Below are 19,471 nucleotides of genomic sequence, written 5' to 3'. Positions count from 1 at the left end.
TTCATGTAGCTGGGTGGTTCCACAAAGAGAAATATGTCTCCATTAAAAGGTTTTTGTATGGTCAAATCCCAAGACAAATTTAATTTAAAAAAAAATGTTGTAAAAAGTCCAAAAATGATCACGGGAAGTAGCCATGAAAATTGTAGAATTTGGCGGGAGGGGGGGAGGGGCTTGTTTACAAGAAGCACAGCTCTGCAGCATGTATAAGACAAGCACCTTGACATCAGGTCATTCAGCTGAAGACAAAATGAAGGCAATATCAAACACAGCATCTTTGGAAACCTGAACCATCATTTTTAATTGCTGCCATTTAACACTGACAATTTAATGCTGACAGATCACCTTAAGGTGGGTTTTTCATAAGAAGATATAACAGAATGATTAATATCTGCAGTTTGTCATGGTAGCTGGGAAAAATTAAAAACTGTTGGAGTGTTTTAATGACTATGATGCATTTTGCTGTACTCTGGTGTGTGCGTGGGGGTGGATTTTTCCCCCCTTCAAGGATTCCCACCGTCTTTATTTAATGAGCAATATTGCGTGGGTGGTTCAATGGCCCGTCCCTCATTGAAAGAGAGCATGCTTAGCAACAGTGCCTGGCAACAAATCAGTAGCATCTTGTGCCATGGAAATGTCACTTCTCTTAAGAAGAATTGTGTAGAGGGGACACTTTCAAATACATGATCCAGGTACTAGTACTCACAAAATCATATATGCATTTTCCACCTGGTTAAGAATGGATTGAGCAAAGAAAAGTGATACATGCTGTTTGCTTATGACAGAAATAGAGAAGAGCTCTTTTTAAAAAAGAAATGTAGCACTGTTTGCATGGCCAACATTTGGATCTTATTGCAACTAACCTATGTAACTCCTTCCTAGGCTACCCACAGTGGTAATTTCTAACCATTGCCAATAAAACTTCCATGACATGCCCGCATGTATTTTCTAAGCGTATATATTTAGAAACATGACTGAAATGACCCCTGAGGGTTTGGCCAATTGATTCCTAAAGGGATGGTCACCTAATACAAGTGGGACGTTTGGAATCTGCCTAATAAGGTGGTCTTCTATACAGATTTCACAGTAAAGATTTTGCTTCCTCTCACATCTTCGTATTTATGCAAAGTGTTTGTCTCTATCAAAACTATTATATATGGCAAATGTCTCCATTCCTGTTTATTTTAAGGCAGAAGGAGTTGGCCAGATATTCATATCACGATGCGTAAGCGGGACCATCTGCCAGTTCTTTCAATGCCAGGCCAAGATCAGCACCTGCATGCAGAACAGATAGCTAAATTGAACCTTGGCAAGACTTCAGCAGCAGTAACAGGTAAAGGAAAGGATTTTAAAGATTTCTCTCACCTTTAAATTACCACAACCACATAGCTGGGAGGGAAGCTGCAAGCTGCACACCTTGAAAAAAAGGGCCAATTTTGGGTGGCACAGAATACAGCAGCCAATTTGCCGAGGAATGGATCATGGCACATTAATCACTCCAGTGCTCCAGCTTCCACACAGGTGCCCCATGGTCTCTTGATCTGACATCTGAGGGCCTTAGCTAACCAGGGATCACTGATCTCCTTCCATACCTGAGATCTTCCACATCAAAAGCATTCCACTGGCTATGTGCCAGGGCCAACCAACAGATGATGCTTCCAAGTGTGGCAGACAGGGCTTTCACATATCACCACCAGGACTAGATCCAGATTCACTCCCAGAAGAGATAACTAACAGCAGAACTCCTTTCTTTCTCTCCACTTTTCTTCAGTAAATTCACTCAAGCAAGCTAGCAAGCACAAATACACACAGCCCAGGTACGAAATTGAGCTATTTATCCTGTAGATGGGGAAGGAAGAAAGATTGTTATTTAAATTTTTACACAAGAAGGTGTACATACACTCCCACAAGGAGAGCCATGCACGTGCCAAGACAGATCTGTGATCAGTCTGTTCCCACACCACACATTTGACTCTATCCGAGTTAGACAGATGTGTGCTGGCAATAAACAGAATTACCATATAATGAAGACCAGGACCCCAAATTGCTGTATTTCATCTTCTTGGAAGCTTTTTTCCTGTTCTGTTATCAAATGCAAAATTGGTGGTGTTTTATGTAATTTTTATTATTGCTCTTCCTACTAATACTTCAAAGAATCTCTTCCAGAGAAAGGAAAACAATAACATACACAGGCACTGACTTCTAATAGATCAACCTAATCACCCCTAGTACAGAGAAAATAATCTATATACCCCATTGTACATGAAGGACAAGTAGAAGTTTGCACCTATTCTAGTTTGCACATTGTATAACCCAGTAGGGTCCTGGTTCATGATTGGGGCTCAGAAGTACTACTATAAAACAACAACATAACAGTTATATAGGAAAGACAGAGCATGGTATTTTTGCATACCATAATATCTTCTCCTGTGAGAAAAGATACATCTTTGTCTGTCATGTACATACACATATTTGGTAGAATACATAGGTAACAACCATAGAAAACTCCTATAAAAACTTTTTTGTTTTTTTTTAATGTAGTGCCCACCTGATGAGAAGCAGCTGTTGCTGGTGAAACTATGCATTGAGGCTGTACAGCCAAGAATGACTTTGACAGCAGGTCTGCTCTTACATACACTACTTTTTCCGTCATTTGGGTAGCTCCACTGAATGAACTTACTGTCAAATTGCACTGTGTAATTGAGACCAGGTCCACTACTGTCCAAGAGTTCTGAGAACTGCATTGTTATTGCTTTAATTTTGGCAAAACTGCTTTGCATACACAATTTTTCTTATAACCAACCCCCCAGCAGAACCACTTATTCTATCAACAGCCATGGGAAACCATTGAAAACACACAGCCCATCATTATCAACAATTAATGTGCTTAGAAAGCAGTCTCCTTGGGAAAGATAATTGCAAAAGGGAAGCAAATTGCCTCTCCTCTGTTTGGTTCACCTTATTACTCCTAGTATATTTGTGTTTCTTTTTCCCTCCTGTATGTGAGCTGGGAGCCAACAAGAATAGGTGTAGCAGCTGGACCTGCCCCTTCATCTTCACAAGTCTCTTAGTAACCAGACATGAAGAGATTGCTGAATACATAATACCAGCTATTTACCAAGTCTTCTTCTCCCTTAGGCAAATTGTGACTTCCTTAATCTTGTTGTTGTGTTAGGATTCAGGGATGTATTGGTCCATGTGGAGACTAATGGAACCAATGTCATCTTGTTGCCTCTTTCAACTTACACCTCTTTCACATCCCCCCCACCCCAAGAGGATAAAGAATATTCAGAGACTCCTCTATGCTCAGTTTGGCAGGCAGAGGCAGATGTAAAACATGAGAGCAGTGAAGCCAATGCTAAAGAATAAAAGAAGAAGTTTGGAAAATGCAGGGGAATGTGTCGTACATGGTCATAGACCAGAATGGTGCTGATACAGAATATAGCACTTTGTTTGAGAGGCGAATACAGGGGTAGGTGGAGCAGTAGGAAGGAAAACACAATGTACTTCTTAAGTGACTCAGGTGATGAAGGGAATGCATACTATTTCAGAGCAGGAAGGTCTCCGTAATGTACAGCCTTGCAAGGATGCCAAAGGTTACTAACACATTCTGGAACTGCACGCCATTTGATACTACATCAGGCTTTGGCCTAAGCATGGGGATATAAAAGGTTAAAAAAATCTAGTACATAATATGGATCTAAACATTAGAGATTAACAAGCCCAACATTTTTAATAGCCCATTCTGACTGATTGTGTCATTCTGGGATACTTGTCCAAATGTTCCTAACTGCTTGGATCTGCAAAAGTGACTTGGGAATATTCCAAAGACATAGTCTCTTGCATGACTTCTGGTAGGCCAGAAATAGTTAGGGATGGCCTCTCCAGAGATGTATCAGCACTTCCACTGGGAAAGCAAAGATGAACAATGAAAACACTGTAAAGGAGACGATTGACAATCAAGTATTTTTAACTTATGCCTATGCAAAAATACGGCATTCTAGGCAACAGTCCCCCTATTACAGCTGCTGGGTGCCCAGGGAGAAAGTAACAGAACATAACCCCGGAAAAATAAAATGGAGCAGGGAAGAAGAATACTCATTCTGAGTTCCCCTCAGAGAGGCAACATGCATGGTCTGTGGGCAGCTGGGAAAGAAGCCATCCCAGCCATCAAACAGTCAGGATACAGTTTGAGCAAAGGTTTCCAGATTCCAGTGTAATTGCCCAATTAGCTCTTGCATGCAAAAATGATTCTCTTGCATTTATCCACATCCAGCAGGGCAGAAATCCAAAGCTCTCTGCCTGCTGTGGATTTGCTCTTCCAATTCATTAGAATTAATTTTTTCACCACCCACACAGTTCTCAGGATCACTTTTCCCCCCACCTACCACCTGCCAAACTGATAAAGGTGACTGGTACCCTCTGCATAAAGATGCTTCTGGGCTGCTAGAGCCTATAGAGGGTGGCCTTTTTTCCCTTCTCAGAAAAGGAATGGACCATGAGCAGTGTTTCCAAAGTCTATGCATGAACGCTCTAGGGAGTGTTTTGTTCTGACAAGTGGAGCAGAGTGAGGGAAGCAATTTTCAGATTAATTATCTTCCAAAGTAAATAGGAACTCACATAATCTTGTGAATTAAATAACTTTAGGGATGGCCTAAAATACATCTGTACATTCACTTTCTCCCATAATATAATGGGCAATTTTTGCTTGAATTAAATCTATGCAACACTGCAGTCTAGTTACTTCTCAAAATGGATAGGCAAACCTAATGAAGTAATTGCTATTTTAACTACATCTCCTGTTCTTTCGATTCTACAGAATCCAGGAAAACAACTTGGGCATTTATCCCATCTGATCTGGGCCAGTCATTATTATATGACTTATCTTCAGACTGAATCACAAAGGGTGCCGTACAGAAGTCATTCTATAAAAGTAACAAGCATAGGAAGAACCATTTCTAAATCTTGTTGCCAAAGTACTCAACAGAAGCCTAGGAAAGTTCCTTTGAATGAGGACATGTCATCAAGATGGAAATTTCAAAGAAGAAAGAGCAGAGAAATAAGACATTTCCCAATGTTACATCCTGTGCTGTAAGAATGGGAGGTATCTGAAGTCCAACAGAAAGAGTAAGGAGGTGGTAGGACCTGATAAAACATTATGTCCCTGCAACAGGTTGCCCTCCCCAGCAGCATTCTAGTGGCCAATGAGGGGCACCCTTGAAGTCCCTTAATACTTCACTTCTGTCTTTTGTCTTGTATCCTGCCTTTACTCTCCTGCCACTTCTTGATGTAAATATTGTTTAGATGTTCTTACAAGTGGGAGACTACCTATTGTACTTCTATGTTGGGGTTTTCAGCCACCACAGGCTTTGCCCCCCTTTCTCTAGCTAGGCCTAACAGTCTAAACCCACCAGGTAGGGTTTGGCTCTAGCTCCTTAATACTCTCTAGGTCCATGGCCCTTCTTTTGCTCTTGCTATGGCACCAGGCCTTCTGGTCCACTTTCACCCTGAGCCCCTGGATGCCAAGTTGTTGGGTCTTCTGCCTCCTCAGGCTTGGCCCTTTCTTATAGCTCAGGCTACTAGCCAAGATCCCCCCCCTGGGACCTGGCTTCAAAGTCTTGCAGCCAGCTCTGGGCTACTGGCCCTATATAGCTGCACCCACTAGTGCACTGAGCCCTTTGGTCTTTTATGACTGCACCCCAAGGTCTCCTCCTCCCCTACAGCCTCGACCACAAACCACTGGTCTATCAGTCAACTATAAACAGTAAGTCCATGGGCTATAACCACAAAAAAAAAAAATTAAACAAGGTAGCATGCCAGCTCACATTTTTCCATGGCTCTGTGCTCCTGCTTCCCACTGTCTGTTACGCTCCTCCTTGTGAGGCTGCTGCAGCTTTTCTGGGAGTCATCAGGAGTTCTCCTTACTGCCACCAAACCCAGGGTTTTTACAGTCCCCCAAAACACCTTATCAAGTAAGTCTGAATGTACTTAAGGTTCACACTAAGGAGCAATGGCTTGGTGGAGAAAGTAGCAAACTGGAGATTAGGAGATATGGATCCATTCCTGGTTCAAAGATTTCCTCTGTGACCTTGGATAAGTTACTTAGGACAAGATGCAATAAAGGACATAAGCATCTGAATACAGGTTTCCCTCGCTAACCACAGGGGTTAGGTTCCTGAAAGTTCCCTGTGGTTGACAAAACCAGCAGGGCTGGGGGAGTAAGGGGCACCAGCAAGGCTGTGGGGGCTGGAAGAGTAAGTGGCATGAGCAGGGCCAGGGAGGCTGTGGGGGGCATTTTCAGACTGTACTACCCCCCCACCCCTTTCTCTGAAGTGTGGATACTCAAAACTGTGTTTGGCAAAACCGTTGTTGGTGAGGGAACCTGTACTAAGAGCCCAGCCCCTGTGTCAGAACCCAAAACCCAGGCCTAGATGCCTATAAAGAGCATGGGCTGAGCTAAGCAGAAAGGAAATTAAAACAAAAAGCAACTTAAATCCTGGATAGGGAACTACCTAGAGAGAACAAATAGGACACACTAATCATAGAGGTATGTCTGAACTCCTGCTCTTCTCAAGAGCTAGTGACAAAAGTCAGACCTACAAACAAGACACTTGGGATTCAAAGCCTAGAGCCCCCTAGTATTTTTTTTAAAAAACAAAGCATGCTTCACACTCTGGGACATGGGAGATACAGGTTGCAATCCCCTCAGACTGTGAAGAGCTTAAAGTCCAGATCTTCTATTTCCTAGAGAACTGCTCTACTAGACACCAGGTTAATCTCAAAAAGGCTGACACCAATTAGCAGCATCTCCACCGGCCACATTTTAGGAAGAGTAAACCCTGCTCACATTTTACAAAGAATTCTTATAGGCACCAACACTCAGGAAGGGGGTGTTGTGAAGATAATAGTTTCCAAGCACTTCAAAATTTTTAACAGTTGTTGAGAGGGCTTATCAAATAACTGTGGGAATGCCTATACCACACATCACTTCTCTGACTGTAGTGTAGTATAGAGATACCCAAGCTAATTTTAAATGAGCTAACTCAGATACCAATAACAGGACAGCTCTGCAGCAGCACAGAGGTCAGCCTGGCCTACTTTACCCTGTAGAGAGGCAGGCTACATTACATATTGCATTCTTCAACCATCCAGCCTCTTACGTAGACAGTAACATGCCTGCATTGTTTCAAAATGTTTGCCACTTCAATAAAAGCATGTACTCTAAGATTGTGCATGTGCATGCAACACATACATGCATGACATCTGCATACATAGGATTATATTTTCTTTGACTTTGCTTGTAAAATTAAATGAAATATGCAAAGAGTTGAATAATATTTCCTTTTTCCAATCACTTCCCTCACCACTTTACTACATGGCAAAGTAAAAAGCTGCCTCTGAAATCAAATTTCAGCTGTCACAAAGCCAACAGTTTTCCCCCAGGGAGCCTGTTTGTTAATGAAAGAATGAGAGGCTGCAGCTAAATATTTCATCTGTCATATGAACATTGTCATTGGTCAAAAGGCCAATAAAAGCAAGAAGCAAAGTGGATGGGCTGCCTCACTCTCTCCCCCATGAAAAACAAAACAACCCCACGCACTTACACGTACCACCCCACACTTCTTACTTGAATATATAAATAGGAGAAAAACTCTTTCAAGGAAGCTCTAGGGAAAGAAATTAAAGCAGTACTGCCAGCAGGAAATAGAATCCCACACAGCACTTCAGTAAGAAGGCATATCTGCCTTTCTGTCCCCAGTCTCATACACAGGATAGCTGATAGGGGGATGGGAATTTGCTCCAGTTGAAAGAATGAGCAGCCACTTCTAATTGGAGGGCTTGCTTCCGTCTCAAAGTCAAAGTAGCATTTGTGAACCCAATTATGCTCTCATTAAATTGAACAGGAGCAGGATTGGGTCCTAGAAGTAGGTTTGATTAAGAACACTTCCTTTTATCACTCAACCAGAAATTGTGGTGCACGCTGGAAAACAAGCATACCTCACAGAGCCTTCAGGGACAATAGATATGAGAGGGGAAAGAGGAACTACTGCCTTACATGGCAGGCAGTTATTTCTGACCCATAAAGGAATTGCATGAATTTATGTAAGGGTACATATGTTGTTTATGTAGCCAGCATTCACACAAGCAATTCTAACCTTCAACTGCTCCTCCTATGAGAGGAAAAAAATATAGGTTCTATTTCTATAGATAGGGAAATTTAGTGACTTGTCAAAGAAGGGACAGACACAGTTGAAGCCAGAATTAAAACTCAGGAGTCTCTGGCTCCCCAACAGCCCTGTGTATTACTGGAGCTAGAAGTTTCATTGGAGGTTAAGCTCCAGGGGTATGTTTCATTGGTGGTGCAATGTGAACTGAAGCAAGGCACTATCAACAGCCTTTGATTCCCATGCAAATGGTAAACACTAGTACTTTTCCACAACAGTCACTAATCAATTTTATATTTGAAACAGTGGCAGGAAGGAAAAAAGGGCATTTCTCAATCTATCATTATACACAAATGAAGGATGATCTCTGATTATGACAGCAGCTTGATTGGAGAGGAAATGTGAGAAAGATCATTTATGACTATGCCAATCACTATGGCTCTGTTATGTTCTCACTCATAAAAATAAGCATCTATTTATCAGGATGTCTTTATGCACAATAAGACACAAGGGGGAGCATACAGGTAACTGGACACTTGGTGCATCTAGGGTAGTGATTCTCAACTGAAAGGTGCCATGAAGCATAAAAAGATAAGAGCAGGAGATAAGCAGGTGGGAGGAGAGAAACATGTGCTCTGGCTTCTCTATGCCTGGCCATTCTGCAAGGTGTAATAAATGGCAGAAGGCAGGGTAGAGGTGCACCTTGTAGACTAACAGAATCAGTAATGCATAAGTTTTCATGAACCACAGTTTACTTCATCAGATGCTACGGGATTCCATTCTAGGAGCTAAATACCCAAGTTGGAAACATCTCAGCATGTTGATCAGGCACCTTTTTCAACATCCCATTAAAAAACTAGCTTTTGTTATCCAAGTGAATGTTCTACTACTCAGTCAATTAGACTGGTTGAACACCATGTACATTATGGTAGTAATAACACTTGATATTTAAAGGAATGTTGTGATGATTAATATCTGGCTGGAGAGGTTGTGACCCCAAGAACATATTGTTCTGTCTTGAAACAATATGTGCTGTAGCTATATAAAGGATCCAAGGTGACAGCACTGGTCTCTTCCTAGCAGGGAGTGAGCTGGTTTATGGTTCTTTGCCACCATGCATAAATGAAAGTACACCATCTCCCCCTCTTCGGATATTTAAATTGCCCTCATAGTGCCTACAATTTGTGCCACTTAACAGAGATGCATCATTGGCAGTCATGTTCATGCGTTTAATAGGCTTTAAAATCAGTTTTAATGAGACACCTCCGAGACCTCATGACGAGTAATAAAGACAGTTGGAAGCACTCTTCAAGTTCTGATATGCGTGAGAGGTAGAATTAAAGTTCAAGTGCAGTTTTGAAGTGGCTGATGAGTACAGACTATGATACTCTTCTTTACATTAACCTCAAGAATATTCATCTCCTTAGATTTGTTTGATCTGACACCAACTTCAACTACACCAAAACGTACAGGAGGAGCGGCAATGCAAATGCAGTTGCACATTGAAATAAATTACCAAGTAAATCCACAGAGCTGTTCACTACTATGCCATATTCTGAACTTTACTTACAGACACGTACATACAGCAGCGGGGTGATGTATTTTGTTATATAGCTTTCTTTGAATCCGAGGTCCTGGTAGTTCATTCCAGTGGGCTTTAAAAATAATAATAATATGGCTTTGGCCTCTCTACCCCACTTTTGTACCTCTCTAAAATGCATCTTTGTAAGTAAGAAAAGTAGGAGGCTTAGATTGATGTTACTATGGTGGGGACTAAAGGAAAAGGGATAAAAGAGCATCTCCTCTACCCTTTCATCTCGTACTGTACTCAGGTGCAGGTACAGTACTACCATTAACAAAGTCCAGAAAACCATTAGCTTTCCCAGTAACACCACAAAGCCAGCCAGCAGCCAGCAAGGACACATGACCAATCCAAGTTGGTAGAGCAGGGAAGATCCAGCCCTGATCCTGATCACTTGTACTGCCACATGTTTTAAAGAGCTGCTACTCAGGACTGTTCTCCTGCTCCTCTGAGACAGTCTAGTTCTGTTAGACCACAATAGACAAGTGCTTTCTGTCCCCACTAGCAACACTCTACCTAATGGAAGAAGAGCCAGAATTTGACCCAGAGAAAACAAAAAACACTGGTCCTTGTGACTTGCATTAGCAAGAGCCTCAGCAAGAATCAACTGAGAGTCAGGGAAGAAAACACAAAAACACAAACTCTCTACCCCCCTGTCACACTCACAGTTCCCTATTATGAGGGACAGTCTACTGAAATAATAAAGAAAACTTGCTTTCTTTTCCTATGGTACCAAAGGTATTCAGGATTATTAAACCTAAAGTTATATCCATAACCTTTTTGTATTTCTCTAGGTTTTCATCAAAACCACATAGATGACTCTTTTTTCTGTTCCAGTCAGTTCCTAAGCATTTTCACCTCCACATTGTGTATGTGTATAAGCTAGTGCATCAGAAGGACAGATACTCAGCTAGGTAAGTTGAAGTAGTTGTGTTTGGCCTCTCAAGTGGCTGCCAGATAGAAGGCTAGCCATCTTGTTGTCTTGACTAATAAATCTTCACATTACATTTTTGCAGACAACGTAACAGCAGATTACATGAATGGCTAGCCGTGGGGAAGGAAGCACTACAAAGTACTACCAGAGTCTGGGGCAAGGTGGGGGGTGAGTGAAGAATAGTCAGCTTGAGACACGTACAGTTGTAACCTTTTCCAGTACTACACAGGGGATTTTATTTAAATGCCAAGAATAGACAGCTGTTTATGCAATCCCTCACAGCATCACCTCATGGGTGGAACAAATGCATACAATTTCTCCATCCAAGAATTGGAAGTAATCCTAAAGAACAAACAAACAAAAAAAGATACAGGCTATTTCCCAGGAAAGTCAAGTCAGGCAGTATACAACAATGGATTTTCCTTTAGTTGCAAATCCAGGGAAGTCTCTCTGCTGACCAATGGCACAACATTTCAAGAGCAGTTCTCACCAACCATTTACATGGGAAAGCCTATAGCTGCAATTAGGACTGTAAAGAATGCTCCCCCCCTCCCCCCCCCGAACATCAATATCCAATATAAAAACTGCCCACAGAAGGCTTGGGGGGAAAAAAAGAAAAAGAAAGTGGTGAAAGGAATAACATTTCCCAGGGGAATCTTCAGTATGACTGCAGGAAAACAGCAGCAGGCCCAGGGCCAAAGGCCAAAAAGCTGTATAACTGAGGCACGTCACAGCAAACAGACTTTTTCCCTGTGCAGATCTGCTCAGGCCTTCTCAGTGGCAAATATTTCACTTGTGACTGGCAAATGACCTGTACTTTGACCTGGCTAGCCAGGCTACTTACCAAATAGGCTGAAAGCCTTTCAGCATGTGTAGCACCTATACACATAAAAATGGAAATTTAGCAGACACAGAAAGGTAAGCACTACAGGATAACACATTATCACTGCTTTCCCCAGACACCTATGTTTTTTTAGCAGTGAACCCTAAATTACAGCTGGCAGTTGATGAGTTTTCCAGTCTTAAGAGACAGCCCATGATGTCCACAGTCATACACTTCTAGCTATAACAAGAAAGGATGTCATTGATCTATATGCTTTGTTTTGTTAAGCCCTGAAAAAGGCAGGAAGGGAAGGTATCTGGTTTCACCCTGCTATAGGTTTATCAGTCTCAAGAAGGCACAAAGTTTACATAGGATAGTGCTGTTTTTTTATTCCTGAGCAATGTAGGTTAATTCACTAATGCAAATATGTCAAAACTAGAAACTGCTTTGGTTCCCCCTGGACAGAAAAAGATCTTGGTAACTGACCACCCCTTTCAACCCCACCCTCCAACCTTCTCTCACAATTCAGCCACTTAAACCATCCCAATATTTGAGAGAAGCAATAGGAACTGAAAATAACCATAAAAGGGAAAATTTCATGATTAAGGGCTTTGTTAATAGGAGAGAAGCTTTTACCTCTAGAACACCAGTTTAAGTTCAGGCCACAACACCACTGACCAAAAGCAGTTATCCAAGAACCCTTGGTTATGACACATTCATCACCCTGGTAATAAGTTGATCCAGTTGTTCTTCTGGGGCTTGTGGCTTTGTTTCAGGTCCTAGCAGGCAGGTATCCATATCACTAAAATACCACTGTTTATACAATTTGTCCGCTATAGGCAAGGTCAGCACAGAAGCGAAGGACTGAAGGAGCCACAGAGACTGAACTCCTCTCTCATCCATAAATGAATTTCCCTCAGGCCGGGGCTGAAGCAAAAAACAGGAAAAACGTATACTGCCACAGCTCATGAGGTGTCTGGTGGATAAAGAGGGGTCAGTCTCCAACACTGTCAACTTATCAGTTTTCATCAGCATCAATTTCACTAAAATTTTTAGGAAAGACTTAAAGATTTTTTTTGAATGACATTAGGAAACATGACAGCCATATAAGCCAGAATCCAAATAACAGTGCTGCCAGAAGTGTCAAACACTAAGATGATTTTGCTTTGAGATACGAACTTTTTGGATAAGCTTAAGCCCAAAGTAGACTTCAGTAGAAACCATTGGGTTGTATGTGGTTCAAACAGAAATCTACAGTTGTTCCAGACTTGCTCAAAACCATCTTTCCATTGCCTGAGAATGCAGTTCCTGGAATAGGCCAGGTATTCCACACCACAGATCTTATGTGAATGAGGAAGCTTCAGGCAGCAAGGTGAGGCTTAAAAGTCCCCTCAGATCACTACTTTGATCCAGTTTTCTATTGTTCAGTCAACTTAAAGTGGTAAGAGGACCTAATCCACAAAAACACCATGCTAGGGGGTGCTTCACTGAGGAATACTAGGCCCATGCCTTCCATTCTCTCCACACTTTGACATAGCTACCTAGTGACTATGAAGGAGGCTATGCCATATCAGTCTTACAGCATAGTGCACATAGAGCTGACCAAATACTTGGCTGTGGCACTTCCTGATATAGTTCTTCAACAGAGTTGACAAACCCTGCATGCCCAGTAAAGCTGGCTGGTTGATGTATGGTCAGCATGGAAAATGTTTAGTGCACAAGCTTAGGACAGTTAGTTGAAGGAGGACAGTGCTGGAAAAATATAGGCAACAAGATGCACCATAGACAGGTAGCCCATCCTAATGGCATCAAGGTGGACTGTTTCACCAATGGCTGGCACATTTCCAGGCAGTTGCTAAGGCAACAAAAATCCCATTTATTATGCACAAATGGATATATTTTACTATTCAACTCATTAATCCAGACCACGCCACATATTCTTGTAGCCCTCTAATTAGTTTCTCTCAGATGCCCAGCATTCTTTTGCTTCATTCTACTTGAACTGATGGACTCAGCTGTAGTTCACTATCTTAACTGCTGTTATCTTTACATTTCCCAATTGATTTCCTCTCTCAAAATGGTAAAAAGGAGGAGGGCTATCTAGTGCCATGCCATCATTTTAATCCAAGGCTTGAAATGGACCAATGCAGTGTACAGGGACTCCAGCTTATGTTCTGCTCTGGCACTCCACTCCCCTTTATCCTCCTCTCTCATAAGGGAAACTCATGTATAATAGATAGCATCTTGCCTGCTACTAGCTTGATTATCCCAGTTAAAATTACTGTTCCTGTTCCCTTATCCCACACTAGCAGGTAGGGCCTGGACAAGGAGAAAGCAGTAGTAAAGCCTAGTTTTCCTACCTAGTTGTACTGCTCTTCACAGCCTGGACACTAACCAGATCTCAGCTATAGTCTTGGTTAATTAAAAGAATATTCTTCACTTTACTGTATGATTTTGCCAGAGAATTTCTCTTTAAATGGCTGGAATTTGTATTTGGCATTTTGTGTATTACTCAGAACAAACAAAGAATAAAGCAGCAGGCCTAATTGTCAATCTTACAGTCTTCAGTTGAACTAGTCACATTATTATGTCTCCAGCAGCATGAGTTAGTTTTAACTTCTTCAGTGAAAGCCTTGACTTGTACACAGTCTAACCCCAATTTGCTGAAGAAACCAGGAGAGGGGGTTTCAGTGCTCATTTGAAAGGCACTGCACCTTCCATGTTATGCCACATTTTCACCAGACCAGATAGCGCATTCAGTTGCTCACAAAAAAACAAAAGCTGGTTTTCCCTCATGCAAGACTAAAAGACATGTGAAAGCACCCGAGAAGACTGGCCACAACTCTATAGGTAGTTGCAGCTGCAGATCTAAGTTTTTGTTTAAAATGTGCCAGATACGAAGCTCTAAAGACAATAGAGTATTTCAAATAAATAGGGAGTCAAGAATGAAATAAGAGCCTGAGAACAGAATTTTCCACTTAGTCTTCCAAAACGAAGCAGCAAAGCCTGCCCTGAAAGCCCAGGGAGGGCAGTCACATGATTTCTACTATGAGGGTATGGAATAGATTAACTAAGGGGTCTCAACAATCACTCATTAAGCAGTGCTCGCAATTCCTTAATAGCATGGTATCTCCTCCCTCCCTCCCAACTGACCCCAAAGATCTCCAAGGCTTTCTTGGGACCAGAGACACAGGAAGGAAGGAAACTCAGTTCCCAAATAAGAATGCCTTAAATGCTTATGCCATAACTCTGAAGTAGAATAAAGAACACCTCATCTCCTGCTTCATAGAAGCTGCTACATCAGGGCCCTCTGACAAGAACAGGGTGACAATTTGGGAACAAGCAGTCTGGTCATCAAAAGAAGGACTAATAATCTGGGAAAACAGAAGAGTGACCTGCACCAGCAGTTCTTTGGATAGATGTACCACCAACTTGCTGGAGATCCTGAGTTGCCCTACTGACTTTGATAGCTTTTTGCAGCACAGAGTCCTAGAGCTAAAGAATTTTGTTTAGTGTATAGATATAGAACAGACCTTGCATTCAAGACAAACTCTTGGAAGAGAGAGAACTATACCAAGCACAGCCTGGAAATACTGTATTTCTCTGAATTCAACCCACTTCCAGGTTGTCCTATAAGGAATGCAGGGGGAAAAATTGAGGCAGCTCTACAAATGTGATCCAGACCTTCCTGGCTTGCAAACAAACAATGTATAAAATTTGCTGGTGGTACTTAAGGTTGTCCTGTTTTAAATTGGTAGTCTGCAATCTGTCAGAATTGGGGAACCACTGCTATGGACCATTATGGGCACATCACCTTAATGCTCTGCTTTCTTCCCTGCTTTTGCATTGATTATCAGTCAAAGTCAAGGTTTGGCCTATCCTGAAAAAATGGCTTACTGTACACAAATGTAACGTTTCAAAACAGCTTTGTTGCACAAGAAGTGGAAGACTCAAGTGTATGACTATTGCACAGGAGACGGAGCTTTCTTGGCAACTCTGTTGTGCACCTGGAACTCATGTTTAGATAAAACATGCCTGACCACAAAACTCAGTACCTTTAGACTAGAATGCAACTGCTGCTTCAGCTTAAGCTTCCCACAATAATACCACATGCACAAAAATCTCAGTCCCTGATCACTGCAATGGAGAAGAAAAGATTTCTACATTCATATTGCTATTCATGTGTTCCCAAAATTGCAGAGTGAGGCATGTGATATAAGAACCATGATAAAGACACTGTCATTCTAAAAGCAGCTAAATAGGAGAGGCATGTGCATAAATTTACAATGACAGCCCCTTGTTACCAAGTGCTGGCCGTCAGACACTTAGATTACAAAAAATATTGATTAAAGGACAGCTGGAAACCATGGAGAAGTCACCAGCTCTCTGAAATGAAATAATTACATGCTGACTAGCATTTTGAAGGGAGCAATCATAAGAAGAATGTAAGATCAGGTATGTCTGAAATACACTGGAACAGATTTTGCTTCTCATTTACTCTTTTGAGAATTAGAAGCAACTTGAATGACATCAGTAGGCAACTCAGTCCATGCTGTCATTGAACAAGAAGATCTAGTACCGCAGCTATTTATATACTGTAAATATTGGACTTGATTCTCCACTGATATGCACTTCAGGTAGTCATTTAAACCAACACAATGTGGATGTTAAATGCCACCAGATGAGAATAGCACATTTTGCTGTATGTGATGCAAGGAAGTGGAGAATCGTGACAGATTTAGAGATGATCAAAGCAAGAGACCAATGATACGCATAAAGAACTGTTTAAGTTAGCAACCTACAGGTGCCAGGTAACAGTAACTGAGTGAAAACATTACAAAACAGACTGCTGACCCCAATCTGTGCAAAACTGATGGCTTGTTACTGAATTGCTTTGGTATGTCACTTTATTTATTCTGTTAGAGTTTTAAACATTTTAATATATTTACAACCAGTCTCACGTTCAATTAAGTCTGTTGATATTCATTGACACTATGCTGATTTTGTTGCTTATCCCAAAGCAAACCTATCAGATCTTCCACAGGCCAACTCATATCATGCATCCCTCCAAGCATCCTTCCACACACAGAGACTCCAAACCAGCACTCAATCAAAATTAGACAGGGATCCTATAGACAGGGACCTATGACCCCTGCTGACTTCCTGCCCCTGGAGCAGGAGGCTGAACTCGATGATCCTCCAGGGTCCCTTCCAGCCCAAATGTCTATGAAATCTAGACACCTTCAGGCAAGAAGTTCTGAGCCCCACCATCCACTCCTTGAGCCAAGGGCTGGATTCTTGTTCTTTGATTCTTGTTCTTAACTCCAAGTTGAGTTACCTATCTATTCCATTTTAGAAATACCCTGTCTGACAAGGAAAATTCTCTCTCTCTCCTTTTTTGTGTATGCTTATGAACAACAGACAAAATGCATTATAATCACTGTTTGTGTTGTGGGTAGATGGAATTGCTTTTAATGATATAGTAAGTGGAGTGCTTGGCAATACTGATGGACTTCCGCACAATTATTTTATGCTGGAGAGAGTAAGTCTTGTGATCATGGCTACCTACAGCAGCTGTTTGTGCAAAATAGTTCATTAAATACAAGCATTTCTCTCTGAAGAGGCTCACCACATATCCAACGGGTAAAAGATAAATGGCTATAATCTTTGAATACACAAGACTACACAGAGTGGATATTTTATATCTGCACAGAGGGTCCTTAATTGAACTTATACCCTAAGGCTAAGCTTTCCGGTACTTAAAGTGCTCCCTGATGTCATACCAGGGTCATGTTCCACATCAGAAAAGAAGAGCTTTAAATTCCAGTTAATTGGTATCCCCAACTGTCTTTTTCTTTCATTAAGGCTACTTTTATAACAGTTATTTATGTAAGTGCAATTGTTTCCCTACCCCCCTCCCTATAATCTCCCACTCCAAGTAGTAAAGTACAGATATGACTATATTTGAAACTCTATGGCATCAGGCAAAAGCCTGTAGCTCTAATAATTGTAATGTAAAAAGGGAATTGTAGGTGACTCAATGGAAAGGAAAACAGGTGCAATATGAAGACAGAATGGTATCTGTCTACAGCATCATTAATTTAAGGGGTAACAGGGGACTGGCATATAAGTACATATACACACTTTCACTGGCTGCTAAACACAAAACGTGGTCAATCTTGATTCAGCTGATGGCTGTAGTGCAGCTCCTTGTGGACAAGGGTCCCCACCACAACAACAAAAACACAACTGTCAGTGGCTGTCATGTTTATCGATCATCTAGAAGAAAAATCATAGACTGACTAGGTCATGGAAACTGGATTTCCCTCAGCTTGGGAAGTGATTCCTCAAGTTCAGGTCTGAGGTATTCCAGTATTGCAGTACCATGGGAATGCTTAAACAGCTGCCCATGCTATACCCTTCTGAAGGATAGAGAGTAGGATTTGACCTGCATGTGTGACAAGCTAGGACACTTCTCCAGGGGTTCCCTTAATAACAAGGCAAAGAAATAAATGGGAGTGGTGTTGATGTGACATTCTCCAGCACATTCTGTACACGTCCTATGTTCTCACAAGCAACCCACTGTTCTGAGCTGCCAACCAAGTGACTATAAATTAGTGAAGACTGCACTCGAGAAGGAATAAATTTGTGCCTGTGTGGTCAGTGTTGCAGATAACACCTTTAGAAAAGGCTGTGTACTGCATACATCACAACAGTCCAGGGTGTCCCTTCATATAGGTGTTACAGTTTGAATAGGCTTCACTTGTTGTATCTTCAAGAGCACTGAAAAGGTTCCCACCCGACAGAGAATCACTTAATCTTTGCTGTATATGAAAGGCTGGCCTTTATAGTGGCCCATTATTAATATATTTAGTGTTTCTCATGAGCCATTTTATCATAACTCATTTGGCACGTGAAGGCTTTATATTCCATGGACTTCCCATGGAAAGTTAATGTTAATTACCACAGAATGACATTAAAATTAAGTGGCACTCCACACATTCTTAAAATACCAGATTGGTTATTTATAGCCAAGTCAGCTGTTGGGCCTAATAAAGTTATATTTGCCACAGTAAAGTTGGTTAAAAAATTTTGTGGGCCTGAGAAATGTTTTGATCCTTGGCTTATAAAAGACAAATCAGGAGACACAGATTACCAGCTAAATGTCACCCGGCTCTGTGCTACCCAATGCTGATTCCTTAAAGCTGAGCTGTCTGTACTGCTCTCATGCAGGCTTGGCGGCCCAGAAATAAAACAGTTCCTTCAAAGCCCTCTTCAGTCTTTTGCTTGTGTCACAGCTTTTACTGGAGCATTCTGCTTGCTTTATCAGGGTTAATGCAAATAATCCCCTTCCCCGCCCCAGAAGGCGGGTAGGGGAGAACCATTACATACGCTGTGAACTTTGGAGGACTATTTGGCAGCAGGATCCCCGAGCGCAGAACACTTCTTCCAGTGCCCAGTGACTGCATCCACTCAAGCCCTGTATTTCTCCACTAATCAGTGTTCCCCCTAAGAGGAAAAGCAGCTAGTCCTGCCAGCTTTGTTCCTAACCCCCCTACCTTGGCTTCACTACTCCCGGCAGCGAGGGTGACAAAACTCCATCCTGGAGCTGTTAAATCTGCTTTCCCTTCCCCACTTGGGGCTTCCCTCCTCCCTTCAGCCCCCTGCCCCATAGATTGGAAAGTCAAGGGCATCGAGGTGTAGGGAGGCAGGAGGCCATCGCCTCTCGCCCCCTAGCTGGGTCCCGGGCAATTCCCAAGTGGAGCTCGGCCCCGCGCTGCCCTGGACCGGGGCGACGTGCTGCAAACACCCCGGGAGCCAGCCCCAGCCCAGCCGCCCGCATTGTTTCCTACTCACCATGTCGTACACGTTGAGAATCACGGGTTCGCTGGCCATGGTGGCGGGCCGCGGGGCGGGCGCGGGTGCCCGGAGCCCTCAGCTCCCTGGCGGCGGCGCGCTGCTTCCCCGCA

The 19,471-nt window shown here is 42.3% G+C and overlaps 1 protein-coding gene across 1 annotated transcript in view; it reads right to left on the bottom strand.

Annotated features, from left to right (window-relative positions):
* LOC109298834 (desumoylating isopeptidase 2-like) overlaps nucleotides 1-19,434 on the bottom strand; it is a 105,917-nt gene extending 86,483 nt beyond the window's left edge. The window contains exon 1 of the mRNA XM_019519146.1: nucleotides 19,359-19,434. Within this exon, the coding sequence (XP_019374691.1) occupies nucleotides 19,359-19,397 (39 nt within the window). The 5' untranslated portion in view covers nucleotides 19,398-19,434. The remainder of the gene's footprint in view (nucleotides 1-19,358) is intronic.
* Between the last annotated feature and the right edge of the window lie 37 nt (nucleotides 19,435-19,471).

The sequence above is a fragment of the Gavialis gangeticus genome, unplaced genomic scaffold, assembly GCF_001723915.1.
Source record: "Gavialis gangeticus isolate Ggan-Ray unplaced genomic scaffold, GavGan_comp1, whole genome shotgun sequence".
Taxonomy (NCBI): domain Eukaryota; kingdom Metazoa; phylum Chordata; order Crocodylia; family Gavialidae; genus Gavialis; species Gavialis gangeticus.
Note: the sequence above shows the minus strand (reverse complement) of the source record. Positions and strands in the feature narration are given on the sequence as shown.